Source organism: Eulemur rufifrons, chromosome 23 (genome assembly GCF_041146395.1).
Source record: "Eulemur rufifrons isolate Redbay chromosome 23, OSU_ERuf_1, whole genome shotgun sequence".
Classification (NCBI taxonomy): Eukaryota; Metazoa; Chordata; class Mammalia; order Primates; family Lemuridae; genus Eulemur; species Eulemur rufifrons.
This window is the reverse complement of record NC_091005.1, coordinates 16,785,528-16,801,758: the sequence shown is the minus strand read 5'-3', so window position 1 is coordinate 16,801,758 and position 16,231 is coordinate 16,785,528. Positions and strand designations below refer to the sequence as shown.

Below are 16,231 nucleotides of genomic sequence, written 5' to 3'. Positions count from 1 at the left end.
AGGAAGAGGTGCAGTCCCTCAGAGCCTGGGGGCAGGGCAAGGTGGGACAGCCAGGACCCTAGCCCCAGGTCTGTGGTCTCGCTCCTTCAGGTGCATCGCCGGGCCTGAGTGAGGAGGGCTGGCCGGTCAGATTGCCAGTCGGGCACACACTCTCTGGGCCTGCATCCATTGGCCACCAGGGGCTCTTTGGGACAAGCAAACAGAATACCCCAGAAATAAACTTGGCCCACATTCTGGGTATGAAGGGAGCCAGTGTTTGCCAAGCGCCTGCTGTGTAAGGCTGTGTGTTGGGGCTGGGGCAAGGAGGGCAGGAAAGGCCTGTGGAATTTCCACCCTGGCTTCCATGAACCTCAGCATCACCCAGGAGCCACTAGCTCCACTTTGTCTCAGAGCCCTGGTCTGCCCCTTCTGCCCCTGATGTGGACCCTGGGCAGGTAAGGTAATTATTCCCAGCCTCAGTTTCCCCATCTGTAAGGTGGAGGGAATCACAGTGTCTCACAGGGTCGTTTTGAGGGTCAGTGAGCTGATGGCTGTGCACAAAAGAACTCTGCATCTGGTGGGGCATGACTGTGCCACGCTTGTTAGCATTATAAATCTAGTGACCAGCATGTCGCTGTTCCCCTTTTCCATGTCTCTCCCCCTGCCCCAGGGACTTGGGCAGAGATCAGGAGTCCCACTGTGGGCTGGCTTGTGGATGCTGAGAGCACATTTGCTGTTTGAAAGAGCTCAGGCCAGACGTGGAGCCAGGCCTGGCAAAGGGGTCATTGGTCAGCAGGGACGCCTTCAGTGTCCTCTGCCATTGGCCTGGCTGGGCCCTGCTCCTAAGGAACTCGTGGGAGCTTCCGTTGAGGCAACCAGCGAAAGCTCCTCAGAGAGGGAGCGTTGCAGTGTCATCTCCCCTCACCACCCGCCAGCCACCAGCTTGCACCTTCCCCCAGGGTCAGAGTTTGGGGATACCCACGTCCAGGGCTCCCCTAGTGGAGCCGAGAAGGTGACCTGAACACCCATCAAACGGCTGCAGTTCTCCCTGACGTGTGTCTGCCTGCAGCCAAGGCCCCAGCTGCTCTGATTCTGAGGGTCCACCCGGTCTGGGTGGGTCTGGCACCCAGACAGGCCCAGGGACACAATGAGGGCCATTCTCAGAGCCAGGCAGGCCTGTGGGGCAGCCCTGGCAGCTCCCATGTGCAACAACCAGGATGTTGTTCTGCATGGGCCTGGCTGGGGCGTGCTGGCATCAGGCTGGCCGCCTTCTCTGCCCCCGCCCTCCTGGATGAGCGAACCCCAGAGGGTCTTCCTGGGTCCCTCTGTGTGGCCGAGCTGCTCACCAGGCAGGACGGGGGCTCCCAGGGTATGACCTGGCCTTTCTCACCCAGGGCTTCTTTCTCAGCCCCTCACACTCAGTGATGCTCGCTGGATGGGCATCCTGTGCAAGGCCTGATGCGCGTGCTCGGAGGCACCACGCTAAAGGAGATAGACTTCTCCCTCCCATTCGGGGCATGAACTGGGCAGTAACGAGACATGTTGGTCAGCAGTGGCAGGTGAGAGCAAGGGGCGTGGGAGCCCCAGGAGGGACACGGAGCCTGCCTGAAGGTGCAAGCTGGTGGCGGGGGATGGTAAGGGGAGATGACACTGCAAGACATGCTTTCCTAGCGTGTCTTGAAGGAGGAGTAGGACGCAGCAGGAGGGTTCCTAGAGGCAGAAGTGAGGTGGCCAGAGACTCTGGGCAAGTTAGGCAACATCCTCCGTTGTGCCTTGGAACAGATGGCCGATGGCATCCACCTGGACTGGCAGTGCCCTGGCTGTGCACCCCTCCAAGGTCAGTTGTGCCCCTCGAGAGCTTGAGACGGGAACCCCTAATTGGCCCAGATGGGTCATATGCCTGGGCCCAGCAGTTAGGAGGCCAGGATAGCAGGTTTGGGGAGTCTGGCCTCTCCTCCAGCTTGGGCACAACGCAGGATTCCGGGAGAGGTGACTGGAGGGCCTGGGAGCATGTCCAGAGCAGGAATGCTTGGGGTGGTGTGGGCGTTGGCTGGTCTGGGCTTATCTGGCCACGAGAAGCTGCTGTTTGGATGACATTTATTGAGTTATTGCTGCTTCATCCCTTGGTGTCTGCAGTGCTACCATCCCCTGCCTGTCTGCCACTCCAGGGTCACGACCTGTCTCCCCTCCACCCCCTCCCCTACTCTCGCACCTCGGGTAGTGCCCTTTCTCTGGCCCCATGCTCTTCCCTGGCATGAGTTGTCTGAAATGTCACTTCCTTGGGGAGGCCATCTCCAGCCCTATGTGTAGAGGCCTTGTCCCACATTATTTTTTGCACCCCACTTTTTCCCCATCATAGCAAACTGTCTTTCTTCCCCACTTCACAGTGAACCCCACGAGGACAGGGGCCTTCTTCATGGAGCCTGGCCAAGTGCCTGGCCTAGAGCAGGAGCCAGGCGAATCTTTTGTTAAGCAAAAGAATAATCCTATGAAGCCAAGGCTGTCATCTCAGTGGAGAGGATCTGCAGGCTCAGAGAGGCTAAAGGACTTGCCCGAGGTCACATAGCAGTGAGAGGGAAGCTGAGCCCCAGGGCTGGTTCTTAGCTGCTGCTGAGTGACTGAGAGAAAAGAAAGGAGTAGTATGTCCCTGGGCAGCAGCTGGGGAGGCAGAGAGGCCCAGAGAGGTGGGTGCTTGGCCAGCTAGAGTGGTCTGTTGGGCACCAGCAGTGCCCAGGACTCAGGCTGGGTGGGGGACGAGCTGCCTTGGGGACTATGGGTGGGGCCATGCCAGCTGACGCAGGCGGGAGAGCTCCTGGTGCCAGGCGCCTGGTGCCACGTGCCCAGCCCAAGCCTGGCTCCGCTGCCCCAGACTAAGTTGCAAACTTCAGTGAGCTCATGCTGTGAGCGGTGGGGACTGGCCATCCTGGGAGGCCTGAGGCTGGCCGCTGGCTCACCTAGGCCAGACCTCCCCTCTCTCCTCCCCGCCAGCCTTGCCTTCACCAGACCCCGAGTGCCCTGCCCTGTCTGGTGGGGCCTCTCTGCCAGCCTTCACTGGGCTGCCCTCCTAAGGTGAGGGGCCTTTGGGGCAGTCCCCTCTGTCCACACCCCCATCCCTTCTGACTCCGCTGGAGGGGAATTTTCCTGTGACTCACTCTGCTGGCACTTCCTGTGGTCACCAGGGCAGGGGCTAGGGGGACCCGGCAGGGCAGCTCTGTGTTCTGTGGGGTCACTGGGGGAGGGTGGCCGGTGTCCCGCCCCCTGATGGGATGCGATTCCCGGAGGCCGGCTGCAGACCATATTTGGAAAACTTGCATCTCTGGCTGGAAGCCTGGGGAGGGGGGCCGTGAGCCCAGGGTGGGCTGCGGGGCAGCCCCCGCCCCTGCCGGCTCCTCTGTGGGGCTCTGGCCTCTGGACCGGTTGAGGCTGCCTGTCCCATCCTGCCTCGGAGCCTAGGAGGTAGTTCACTGTTTGCTTTTTCAGGATGTGTATTTTTTCAGCCCCAAAGCAAGAAATACTCATTAAATACAAATTGAAAAGTTCTGAAAAACAGGAAGAGAAAGTATCCTCTATTGTCTCAACATGCCGGTGCTATTCTGACCCTCTCCCCATTTAAAAATTTCTCATGATGTTTAATTGAAGCATCATTTATGCTTCAGTGCATTTTAAATTCTGTTGTAATCGTGGTGTGGATGGTGCTGCGATAACTGTAGCAATTCCAAGGGCCTTTGCCCTTGATGTTCACCTTGGTACTGAGGTGAGCTCCCCACCCCCGCACCAGGCACTGCCCTCCCCCAGCTGCCCATGTGGGCTGCTCTCTCCCTTTGGCCTTGCCCCTCCTGGCTCCCACGGCTCTGGCCTCTGGCCCTTTCTGGGGCTGTGGGCTCTGAGCTACTCTGGAGAAGTGGGCTCCTGGCTGGTGGTTCCCTGGACACACGAGTGGCTGGGTCTGAACGTCTGCTCCTGGGACCCTGAGCACCCACTGCCTGCCTGGACCTCTCCCCTTGTGCCAGCATCCTCTTCCCACCTTCAGTGTGCTGGCCTGGGAGGCGGAGCTCAGAGGGGCACTTCCCAGCTCCAGCTGCTGGGGTGGAGGGAGGGGGGTGGGCCTTACCCTGCACTTCTTTCTGCCCCAGGGCCCAGGCTCCCACTTCCTGCTTCTGCCAGAGGGGGCATGGCCCTTCCTTCCGCCTGGAATCTCATTTGACTCCTTGGAGATGGAGTCCAGAGACAGGACTCAGGCTAGAACCCAGGTCCCATTTTTGAGTCGGTCTAGACCAGGCTGTGTGTCTTCAGACGCCGAGGAGGGACCCTGCAGGGCAGCCAGAGCTGAGGCCAGGCTGGGGGGCGGCTGGAGCCCAGAGGGGTCCCCAGCCCAGCAGACCTGGCTTCCCTGTGTGTGAGGCCTGGGGCCCCTGCTGAACCCAGACACCCCTCTGCTGCCCTAGGAGGGGCTGCGGAAGCCCTGGCCTTGTCTCTCCTCGGTGCCTCCCTCATGCCTGCTCTGCTGGAACTGACCAGCACCCTGGAGCTGGGTACCCTCTGTGATATCTCTGGGCTCAGGCTGAGCCTGGCACCTGGGCAAGGTGAGCAGCAGGGGTGAGGACTGCAGGGCCTCCCTGCCCAGGCTGTGTCCCTAGTGAGGCTCTGGGCCTGCCCGAGCTGTGGTCCTCCTGCCTCTAATCCCACGGCCTCCTCCAGGCTCTGCTCAGGCTGTGTAGGTCCTGGGCCCCGTGGAGCAGTAGCCCTGCTCTGGTGGGATTTGCTGACGGCAGCAGGACCGGGAGCAGGGAGTGAGCCTCCTGTTTTCTCCCCAGCCTCAGGGGAGGTGTTTGAAGTTTCTTCATTAATTATAGATATTTTGGTAGATTTTTGATAGATGGACTTTTAAGTTAAGAAAGTCCTTTGTCTTTTTTTTTCCCAGTATTTTTATCCTAAGAAGCTGTCATTTTTGTCAAATTATTTTCTTGCATCTCCTGAGATAATCATTTGCTATTTCTTTTAACCTTCTTGTCACTCTGCTGCTCTCCCTGCCGTTGGTCTTAGAGGTGGTGTGGCCTCAGGAGGGGTTTAGGAGTGTCTTGAATATCATCGCTAGAGTGTTGCTGGTGGCTGCAGTTGGGGGGATCAGCTGGGCCTTTCTGCTGGGGGGGGTGGACAGTGGGGACAGAGGTACTGTGATCTCACCAAACCCGACTGAACCCCTTTCCCAGTGCCAAAGCCAGACGGTGCCAGGTCCTGGAGGGTGTGGGAGCCAGATGAGCCCCCAGGAGCCCATGCCCGTCCTCCTGCCCTCATGCCCGTCCTCCTGCCCTCATGCCTACCTGTGTCCTCTCTCCCCAGAACGTGCTGGCCAAAGCCCTCTATGACAACGTGGCCGAGTCCCCAGATGAGCTTTCCTTCCGCAAGGGCGACATCATGACAGTGCTGGAGCGGGACACGCAGGGCCTGGACGGCTGGTGGCTTTGCTCACTGCATGGGCGCCAAGGCATCGTGCCAGGGAACCGCCTCAAGATCCTGGTGGGCATGTACGACAAGAAGCCAGCAGGGCCTGGCCCCAGCCCACCCACCGCCCCGGCCCAACCCCAGCCCGGCCTCGCGCAGGGCCTCCATGCTGCTGTGCCCCCAGCCTCCCAGTACACGCCCATGCTCCCTGCCGCCTACCAGCCCCAACCTGACAGCGTCTACCTGGTGCCCACCCCCAGCAAGGCTCAGCAAGGCCTCTACCAAGCCCCTGGACCCAACCCTCAGTTCCAGTCACCCCCGGCCAAGCAGACGTCCACGTTTTCGAAGCAGACGCCCCATCACCCGTTTCCCAGCCCAGCCGCAGACCTTTACCAGGTGCCACCAGGACCTGGAAGTCCTGCCCAGGACATTTACCAGGTGCCACCTTCTGCTGGGATAGGGCATGACATCTACCAGGTGCCCCTGTCCATGGACACACGCAGCTGGGAGGGGACGAAGACCCCAGCAAAGGTAAGGTCAGCCTGGCACCGCCACGCAGCCCGCCGTGGGTTTAGCCCAGACCCTAGTTTCTGGGCGCAGCAGGGCCCAACCTCCCTCAGGGTTGCTGGCATCCCGGCAGCAGATATGCATTTGGTCTGGGCTCGAGGTGATAGGTATTTGGGGAAAGCTTTCATTTGTCTTGTGAAGATGGGCGTCACCAGGCTATGGCAGTCCAGAGTAGAGACATTGAGCTGGCCTTGGACAAGCTGACCAGTGTGGGCACGTGTTACCGCAGAGGAAGCAGCCTGCAAAGGCCGGGAGATGTGGACAAGTGTCCTGCATTCCAGGTGGGCAGGCAGGGCTTGGCACACAAGGCCAGAGCAGCAGGCTGGGGCAGATCTCAGGGGCCCAGTGCCCACTGAAGGGCCGGATGCTGCCCGATGGTGGAGGGTGTTGAGTAGGAGCGACCTGCCCAGATCCACATCTTAGTGAACTCATTGTGATCCTGAGTGGAGGACATGGCGGAGTGTGGAGAGGTCAAGACTGAGACAGCGAGTCCAGGAAGAGGAGGGCATGGGGCCTGGGGCAGCACTGGAAGGGGAGAAATCAAGCGTGGAGGGCAGCGTGTTGGTTAGGTGAGAGTGGGTGGAACACCAGGCGTTTCTTTCTTTCCCACATAAGCCAGGTCTGGAGGGGAGAAGCCAGGACAGACGGACACCTCCACAGCTGTTAGGTGCCCTGCCGTCCTCAGCGTGGTCCTGCATCTCACGGGGCAGGGCGGTTGCTGCCAGAGCTCTGGCGTCCTCTCTGGCCAGTAGGGAAGGGAGGGACAAAAGAGGATGTGCTCTCTCTGATGATCCTTCCACTTACCTCCTTGGGCCAGAACTTGAGTCTGTGGTCCACCTAGCTGCAAGGGATGCTGGGAACAGGAGCCTTTTCCCCGTGGCCACCTGTCTCATGTCTCACTAACCGAGACTCTGTCCTAAGGACGAAGGGACAGAGGGCTTCTGGAGGACCCTCCGCAGCTGCTGGCCAGCCCCTGGATGGGTTGGACACACTTCAGCCATGCCAGGCTCCACATCTCAGCCCTTCTCCACTCTGGGGCCTGTTAGTGGGCCAGTGGGTGCCTGCAGAGTGACCTGTTCATGACTCCTGGACCATGGGGGACACCACCTACGGGATTGCTAGGACAGGGTCGCCCTGGAGAGACTCGGGCTCAAGGCCCACATGGCCTGTTGCCGACTGGACTCTGGGCCGAGGGACAAGACCTCTGGCCGCAGGCTCTGAGCCCAGCAGCCTGAGCTGCACAGAGGCCTGCCTGCCCCGCACGCACCCCCATGCCCACCCGTGGGAAGGAGGCAGGACGGAGCGGGGAGGCAGGGCCTGCCGGCTGCTTTGGGCTGAGTCAGGAGCGACCTCTGCGCACCTTTGGTTGGCCTGTTCTCCCGGTTCGAAGCCCCCCAGGAGTTGGGGAGTGGAGTTTCCTAGGCCTGGAAGACCTGGAGGCTGAGCCACCATGCCCAGCTCCCCACCTCCTCCACGCCTGCTCCTCCCCTGCAGCTCACCCAGAGGACCCGAGAAACCTGTCCCACACCGCCCCAGGGAGCCCTGGTAGTCGGCCAGGTCCCGGGGAGACCACGGCAGGGGGGTGAGACCACCTGGTAGTGGGCACAGCAGCTGGCCCTTAGGAGAAGCAACCCGGGCCCTGCTGGGTCAGCTTCCCAGGGCCCAGGCTCAGCCTCATGTTGGCACCGTGTCCCGTCCAGAGCCACCTGTGTCTGGTCAGGCAGTGGCCAAGTGAAGTGGACACTCAGCCCATGGCACTGAGCCTCTGTCCTCAGAGCCAGCCGAGGGCTGAGGTGGGGACCTTGCTGGTGCCAGCTGGGCAGCGAGTCAGTAGGCAGATTGGCCACACCCCTGGCCACAAGGGGAGCCTGGATCACCAACTACCTGCTTCTTCAGCCATCTGGCCAGAGACAGGCCAGTAGCGGAAGTGTGCCGTGCTGGGACAGCCCAGGGTGGGGCTGCTCTCATGCTGGCTCTGAGGGGAGGGGCAGGGTCCTGCCAGGGGGGGCAGTGCCTGGCACTCCACACCCACACATCTGAACACAAGTGCACACTCACTCCCCCAGCCCACACGTATGAACGCATGTGCACGCCCACCTCTCACACATAAGAATGCACATGCTCACACACACCCACACGCAGTCCACACTCCGCACGCACCCTGCTCAGGCACACCCTTTCCCTGCCCTCCCCTCCCCAAGCTTGTCCTGGTGCGAATGGGAGGCTGGGCAGGCAGCAAGAGCCCTGTGGCCAGGAAGCAGCAGTGAGACCTTGGGGCCTGGCCTTGGCCTTGAGCCTGTATTTTGGTAGCTGTTCTGTTTTCCTCCCAGGCAAGGGGCCTGCTCGCAGACTGCTTCAGGGGCTTACCCGGCTGCGCCCTTCTATGCCTGGGCCTGTGTCCCACAAGCTCTGACCTAGCTGGTGGCCCAGGAAGGACTGCCCTGTGTTAGGCCCAACTGGCCTCCCCTGGGAAGCCTCACTGCTCCTGGCCTGGGCAGCCTTGATTGTGTCTGCTTGTGTTTTGTGATCATGAAAGCGATGCTTGTTTGCCATAGAAAATGCATAATGTCTGAAAAAGTCTAGAGATGAAATTCCGCAATCAAGAGGTAATCACTCACTGGGAGATTTTGGCATATTTTGTCTAGCATATTCTCTATTTGTTTCACAGATTCGTACACGTAGTTTTGCATTTTGAAGTTGTAAATCCAGCGTCAGATCTCAAAAGCATTTTCTTGGGCTACTAAACTCCTGTCTAGAGTGTGCTGGGCCACCCCTCTGCTGGGGTTGGCACTGGGTGGCTCTGGATTGCTGGTGTCTTCGTCACAAGCAGCATCTGGATGTGTGCATCTGTGCCACATTCAAGGTCCTGCCCTCAGATGCGTGGGAACCCGTCTCCTGCCCCCGGCAGAGGTCGGCGGGGCTGACTTACCAGAACTGCATGTGGGCAGGAGGCCACTGGCACCCAGGAAGCCGAGAGGGCAAGTGACAAGGCCGGTGGCCAGGAGAGGTCAGACCCCTGGGCCTGGAACAGGTTCCCTCTGGTGCTGAGGGGAGCCGAGTGACCTGCGTGGCTGGGGGAGAGGCCGGGGCTACCCTGGGTCCCGAGACCCTTTGGGCCAGGGCGTGGGCTTTCGGGAGCTGAGGGCAGAGGCTCCTTTGTGTGCCCATAGGAGCCCCCAGGGGAAGGCATCTGTATGAGGTCACTCTTGGGGGAGCGCCCCTGGGTCAGGGGCTGCAGCTGTGCTCAAGGGGACAGGTGTAGCGTTGAGTCAGGCCCAAGGGACGTGGTGTGAGCTCAGTCCTGTTCTGCCTGGATCTCAACTCTCCGCACCCCGGGAGGCTTCGTCCCCGCGCTCAGGCAGCGCTGGACCCTGCTCAGGTGAGTGTCTCCCTCTCAGGTGTGTCCTAGGAGTCATGGTCACCTGCCCGACCCCATGGTGCTCCTGTGGAGCTCGCTTTCCCAGGGGAGGAAAATGAGCCTTCTGGATGAGGGGCGGGCTGCACAGAGCAGGGAGATGGCCCAGGTCGGGGGGTGACATCCACTTTTCAAAAGGGCGAGACCAGCAACCGAGTGCCTGGAGGTGATCAGGGGCCCCAAAGCAGAGTGCGGAGCTGGGAGGCCATCAGGGGCCAACCTCTCCCTGCAGGACTAAGGCTGCTCTGGGACTTAATCACCTCCTGGGACTGATCTGAAGGCTAGGGCGTATTTCTCAGTCATTCGTCCCTTCCCTTGAGGCCCGATTGTTGGGGAGGAGGGGACGGGGGGACGTGGCCTCCAGGGCCCTGCGCCGCCTGGGCTGCTAGTGCTCCTGGCAGCGTGCCCTGCTGTGTGTGTTTCCCCTGCACTGTGTGGGGGTGTGTGCCAGCGTGTGGGTCCTGTGTCAGTGGCTGTGTCTTTGGCTCCTCCTCCCGGACACTGGCTGTGTCCCCCAGGCCCCCAGGGGCCTCCAGGTCCCGCTAATGAGGCCGCAGGTGCAGAGCAGGCTGGCCCATCGTTAGCGGGGCTCAGCAGCTCTCCGGAGAGTCCGTTTCCCTAACAGGCTTTCCCCGCTGCTGTCTGGCCTGCAGTTTCCTGACAAGAAAGCATTTGCTGTTCAGTGGTGTTGTGGCTGCTTGCTGCCACCCGCCTCGGCCGCAGGACTGGCAAGCGGCCGTTAGCCCTGGGTCTGGGGTCTGGCTGCGTGAGGGCACAAGTTGGAGGGTGTCACACCGCCTCCTGGCTTCAGGGGCTTACCCGGCTCGCCCCACCTGCCTCTGGGAGGCTGAGGGGCCTGGAGAAGCTTTGGGCCTTGCCTCAAGGCCCGGCCAACCTGCCACGTCCCGCCAGCCCCCGCCTGCCCCGCTGTTGGCAGGTTCCAGTGTCTAAAAATAGCTCTGGAGGAGACTCCAGTCTGGGGCTCGAGGAGGGAGATGCGTCTGGAGAGGCTGCCCCAACTCCACGCAGACGCCCCGGGGGCAGGGAGCACCGCCCAGCCTGCCCCTCTGCTGCCAGACGGCCCAGAGGCCCCGCAGGCCCAGCGTCACCGCCCAGCCCTGCCACCGCCCAGCCCTGCCACCGCCCAGCTCTGCCCGGCCCTGCCGCTGCCTGGGAGGCTGGGCCAGGCCCAGGGCTGCTGGTGCCTGCGCTGCCTGCAGGGAGGTCGAGCTGCTCCTGGGGAGCCGGCGCCTGTCCTCAGAGCCGCCGGCCTCAGGCAGGCCTGCGCAGGGTGCTGCTCAGGGTGCTGGTGGAGCCCGAAGGAGGGGCTTGCTTCTCTGCTGCCCCCAGGGCTGTGTGTGGGGAGGGCCAGAGTCAACCCTGTCCCAGACGTCCCCTTTGATAAGGGAACAAAGGCCTTTCTGTGGAGAGAGCTGAACAGGGAGCCCCTCGGGGAGCTGTGGGGGCCTGAGCTGGGCCTCATCCTGCCCAGGGTGGTGCAGGGTGGCGCACGGACGCCTGCGGGGAAGGAGGCTGCCAGGCACGCCCCTGCCCGCTCGGCTGTGCTGGGCTGAGGGGCAGTGCTGTCCCGAGCAGGCCCCACCCCCACAGCCGCCCACCACGTGTGCCGAGGCTGCTCTGCCGTAGCCCAGCGCCCCGGGCCAGGGTGAGAGCACCGGGGGAGGGGAAGGGCTGGCCTCCTGGACCAGCGTCCCCCCTCCAAGACCTTGTCCGTCAGGTGGTTGGGGTCTTGCCTGCTGCAAGGCGGCTTTGCAGGTGCGGGTGCAGAGGGCAGCAGGGGCCTTGGTTCTGGTTGTAGCTCCCCTGCCACCCACCTGCCCTCCCGAGCTGCCCTGAGATATGCGAGTGCTTGGTTCTCCTGTCCTCAGGATGTCCCTCAGACGGGCTGCCAGGGGACAGGGGAGGGTGCTTGCTGCTCTGCTGGGTCCCCACCTCCTTGGAGGTCCCAGGCCTTGACTCCTTGGTAGCCCCTTCAGGCCACGTCCGCTGGGCCCAGCTAGGGACCTGCACCTGTCCCCAGAGCAGGGAGGCAGCTGCTGGGTCCTGTGGTTGGGGCAGGCATTTCTGAGGAGGGAGTGGCTGGGAGGTGACGACAGGCTGTGGTTTCTCACCGTGGGGGGCCAGGCAACCAGTCAAGGGTGGCCCTTGCCCGCTGGCAGTGTCCTCCAGAGCCAGGGCCTCAGCCCCTCACTCTGCCTCCTCCCCTCCTGGTCCACTTACATGCACCCTCCTCTGGAACCTTCCGGGTCATCCAACTATAGAAACTTTCTGTTTCCTGGCCCAGAACCAGACAGCTCTAAAAACATAGGGGTCTTATTGCACCCCACGTGCTGCATTTCACTGAAAAAAGGTCAGAGGATACGAAGGGGATGAGACCCAGTGGCTTCGTGGGCCTTGCCTGCGCACAGGGGAGTGGCCTGCAGCTGTGAGCGGGGTCTCCCCGGGGGCCTGTGGGGGATCCTGAGGGCTGGCTTGGGGGCCAGGGCTGAAGTCGGCCGTCTGCCCCCAGGTGGTGGTGCCCACCCGAGTAGGGCAGGGCTACGTCTACGATGCCTCCCACCCGGAGCAGGACGAGTACGACATCCCACGCCACCTGCTGGCCCCAGGACCCCAGGACATCTACGATGTGCCCCCTGTTCGGGGGCTGCTTCCCAACCAGTATGGCCAGGAGGTAGGTGTTCGGGGATCAGGGCCGGGACGGGAGTCTGTGCCTCTGCTTGGCCTCGCCCAGGGAGCTGGGTTTTCTGCGCCCCAGGCAGGGCCTGAGCCACCCAGCGTCCACAGCCCCGGTCCTGGGGGGGCTGCTGCAGCCCTTTCACCGTCCCCACTCCACCCAGATGGCCCTGGCACCTGTAACACTGCACCCTTTCTGCCTCTAGGTATATGACACACCCCCCATGGCTGTCAAGGGTCCCAATGGCCGAGACCCATTGCTGGACGTGTACGACGTGCCCCCCAGCGTGGAGAAGGGCCTGCCGCCATCCAGCCACCATGCGGTGAGCAGGCGGCAAATGCTGGGGTCCTGGAGGCTGAGGCCTTACTCTGCGGGTGGTTGTGGGTGACCGGGTGTGTGCACAGGGCTGGGGGCAGGAGGAGACTGGCCCCCGGCCCCGCTCTGCCCTGTGTATATATGTGTGCGGGGGCCTCAGCCGCTTCACCTATGGGCCGGCCCGTCAGGGGCCCTTCTCAGCAGGTTCTTAGAGGTGCCAAGAGGGTGACCACAGGGTCTGTCATGTAAACCAGGATACTTCTGAGAGTGAAAGCGGCACTAATAGTTCCATGGGAACATCAGGCACAAACCGGGACTGTCCTGGGGAAACCAGGGTGTGGCCACCTGAGTATAACGCACAGCTCAGCCACATGCCTGCTATAGAGTAGAATCTCGTCCACACGTGACAGTGGCAGTGACGGCGGTGGTGTTGGTGATGATAGTGACGATGACGGTGGGGGCAGTGGCAGTAGAATAGATAACGTTTCACTGAATGTCTGCACACACACAGTTATGTGCATTAACACACGTGTGACCCTGCGAGGTCCTCCCTGTCATAGCTGAGTGGACAGGCACAGACAGGCAGTCACCTGCCTCCAGAGTTGGGCTCTTAACCACAACCATTGTGAGTAAGACTCATGACGAACGTGTCCCCGGGCTGTGTGTGTGTGTGCATGCGTGTGTGTGGCTGGGTCCTACCCCGGCCCCTGCAGTGGGCAGGCAGATGACGGACAGCCTTGGCCCCTGCTTGGCCCCCAGGTGTACGACGTTCCTCCATCAGTGAGCAAGGACGTGCCCGACGGCCCGCTGCTGCGTGAGGAGACCTATGACGTGCCCCCCGCCTTCGCCAAGGCCAAGCCCTTTGACCCAGCCCGCCACCCGCTGGTCCTTGCTGCGCCCCCTCCGGACTCCCCGCCAGCCGAGGACGTGTATGACGTCCCACCCCCTGCCCCCGACCTCTATGACGTGCCCCCTGGCTTGCGGCGGCCCGGCCCCGGCACCCTGTACGACGTGCCCCGTGAACGGCCGCTTCCTCCTGAGGCAGCCAACGGCGGCGTGGCTGACGACGGCGTGTACTCAGTGCCACCCCCAGCCGAGCGCGAGGCCCAAGCTGATGGCAAGCGCCTGTCGGCCTCGAGCACTGGCAGCACACGCAGCAGCCAGTCTGTGTCCTCCCTGGAGGTGGCAGGGCCAGGCCGGGAACCCTTGGAGCTGGAGGTCGCTGTGGAGACCCTGGCACGGCTCCAGCAGGGTGTGAGCGCCACTGTAGCCCACCTCCTGGACCTGGCGGGCAGTGCTGGGGGGGGCGGGGGCTGGCGCAGCACCCCCGAGCTGCAGGAGCCTCCGGTGCAGGACCTGCGGGCCGCTGTGGCTGCTGTCCAGGGCGCTGTCCACGAGCTGCTGGAGTTTGCCCACAGCGCTGTGGGCAACGCTGCCCACACATCTGACCGTGCCCTGCATGCCAAGCTTAGCAGGCAACTGCAGAAGATGGAGGACGTGTACCAGACGCTGGTGGCACATGGTCAGGCCCTTGACAGTGGCCGGGGAGGCCCGGGAGCCACCTCTGAAGACCTGGACCGCCTGGTGGCCTGCTCACGGGCTGTGCCCGAAGATGCCAAACAGCTGGCCTCCTTCTTGCACGGCAATGCCTCACTGCTCTTCAGACGGACCAAGGCCCCTGCCCCAGGGCCCGAGGGGGGTGGCCCCCTGCACCCCAACCCCACCGACAAGGCCAGCAGCATCCAGTCACGGCCCCTACCCTCACCACCCAAGTTCACCTCCCAGGACTCATCGGATGGGCAGTATGAGAACAGCGAGGGGGGCTGGATGGAGGATTATGACTACGTCCACCTGCAGGTGGGTGTGCCCCCGTCCCCCGCCCTCCCCCCACGCACAGGGCCGGCCACTGGTAAGTCCCTGCATCCTCCTCTCACCTGGGCCTTCCAGGCCAGATGGCCCCGGGAAGCCCATTCCTCAGCCCACGTTGGCCCAGTGTGACCGTGTCACCGGGTTCTGCAGTACCAACCAGGAGTGGCTCCTGAGCACTTCCGGGGCTGGGCGGCTCTGATGACCATGGCAGAGGTGGCTTTGCTGTATTTCGGGTGGCAGATTCTGGAAGAATACAATACAAAGACGCTTTGAGGCATGGGGGACTTAGAATAAGGTGATGGGAAGGTGGCTGGGGCTGGGGCTGGTCCCGAGGCTGAGACCCTTGCGCAGAGGCCTGGGTGCCCGCAGGTGGACGTCCTGGTGCAGACTGTTCCAGGCTGGGTGTGGTGGGCCAGGGACCAGGTGCTGGGCCTTGTAGGCCAAGGGAAGGGGCTTGGAGTTAATTCCTGTGGGAACCTGGGAACTGGGGGGGAGGGGCGGCCACGCCCCACAGACTGTCCCTCCTCCCTGTGGAGCCCACCCTGTGCCCAGCCCTTTCCTGGGCCAGGCCCGTGCCAGCCTGGTGTGCGCAGCGCCACCTGGTGGCCATTGGGCCCTCACTGCGCTGCAGGGGCCGGCTGGCTCTGTTGGCTCAGCAGAGACTGGACCCAGCCCAGCCCTTTCTGCCCCTGCAGGGGAAGGAAGAGTTTGAGAAGACCCAGAAGGAGCTGTTGGAAAAGGGCAACATCGTGCGGCAGGCGAAGAGCCAGCTGGAGCTGCAGCAGGTGAGGCCCCAGTGACGCCCAGGCCCCCGGCACCTGCCTAGCAGGGCGAGACCCTCGGGTTCCCCAGCTTCTCCCAGCACGGTGGTCTCATCCATAGGCAAGAGCCCCCCAGCGCTCAAGGCTGGGCCTGGTGCCGGTCCCTGGCCAGTCCCGTCCCATCGCAGCCCCTTGGCCATCTCCATTTGTAAGTTATTGCCAGGGTGCAGGTGGGAGGCAGAGAGGACAGACAGGTGGACACAGCAGGAGCAAACCCCGCAGCTGGGCTGCCTGTCACCTGCTCCCTCCCCTGGGACCTCTCCCCGCCTGTCCAGACAGGGCTCTGCGAACACTGCATCCTGCTTCTGTCTCAGGCATGTCTGCACAGCATTACACATTCTTCAGAAATTTCTTTTTTTTGAGATAGGGTCTCATTCTGTCACCCGGGCTAGAGTGCAGTCGCATCATCATAGCTCACTGCAGCCTCCAACTCCTGGGCTCGAGTGACATAAAGGACATAAAAAACAAGTTAAAATGCACATTGAGATATTTATTCCATTTTCATATCAGTGAAAAATCTGGAACCCCTCTATCCCCAAAATGTTTTAACGGTAGAGTATTGGTTGAAGAAGGTATGAACATTTGTACGGTAGAATATTCTGTAGCTGTTAAGAATTGTCAAAGAATAAAAAGACCCACCAAAGTTTTTAATGAAGAAGAAAACCGTGTATTGTCTCCCTGGACAAGAGAACCAAGAGGTGAATTTTACCAAGTAGCTGCGTAAGAGGGGAAAACAGGGTTTGAAGAGTTAGGAAGGGGCAGTTTCATATTGGCTTTGCTGATTAAGACTTAAAGCCTTGTCCCTTGGAGAAAACAGAGCTTGTCCATCCCTGTGTCCAAGCACACTGGTCACTGCCCTGGCCAGAACCAGCACTGGGAGGATACATCGTCCCCTTCTGGTGACTCCTAGGTGAGCACTGCTGTTAGTAGAAAGTTTAGATGCTTTTTTTTTTTTTTTTTTTTAATAAAAAAAAATTTTTTTTTTTTTTTTTTGGCCGGGTGCAGTGGCTCACACCTGTAATCCTAGCACTCTGGAAGGCCGAGGCAGGCGGATCATTTCAGCTCAGGAGTTCAAGACCAGCCTGAGCAAGATCGAGACCCTGTCTCTACTAAAAAAATAGAGAGAAA

General features: G+C 61.5%; 1 protein-coding gene across 5 annotated transcripts in view; it reads left to right on the top strand.

Annotated features, from left to right (window-relative positions):
* BCAR1 (BCAR1 scaffold protein, Cas family member) overlaps nt 1-16,231 on the top strand; it is a 37,355-nt gene that overhangs the window by 18,389 nt on the left and 2,735 nt on the right. For 4 of the 5 annotated variants that reach the window (XM_069456568.1, XM_069456567.1, XM_069456570.1 and 1 more), the window contains exons 2-6: nt 5,320-5,952; nt 11,934-12,095; nt 12,304-12,420; nt 13,173-14,270; nt 14,978-15,067. In XM_069456568.1, coding sequence (XP_069312669.1) covers nt 5,320-5,952; nt 11,934-12,095; nt 12,304-12,420; nt 13,173-14,270; nt 14,978-15,067 — 2,100 coding nt within the window. Of the gene's footprint in view, nt 1-5,319; nt 5,953-11,933; nt 12,096-12,303; nt 12,469-13,148; nt 14,271-14,977; nt 15,068-16,231 lie in introns of all 5 variants that reach the window. The other variant, XM_069456569.1, reaches the window with a different exon arrangement.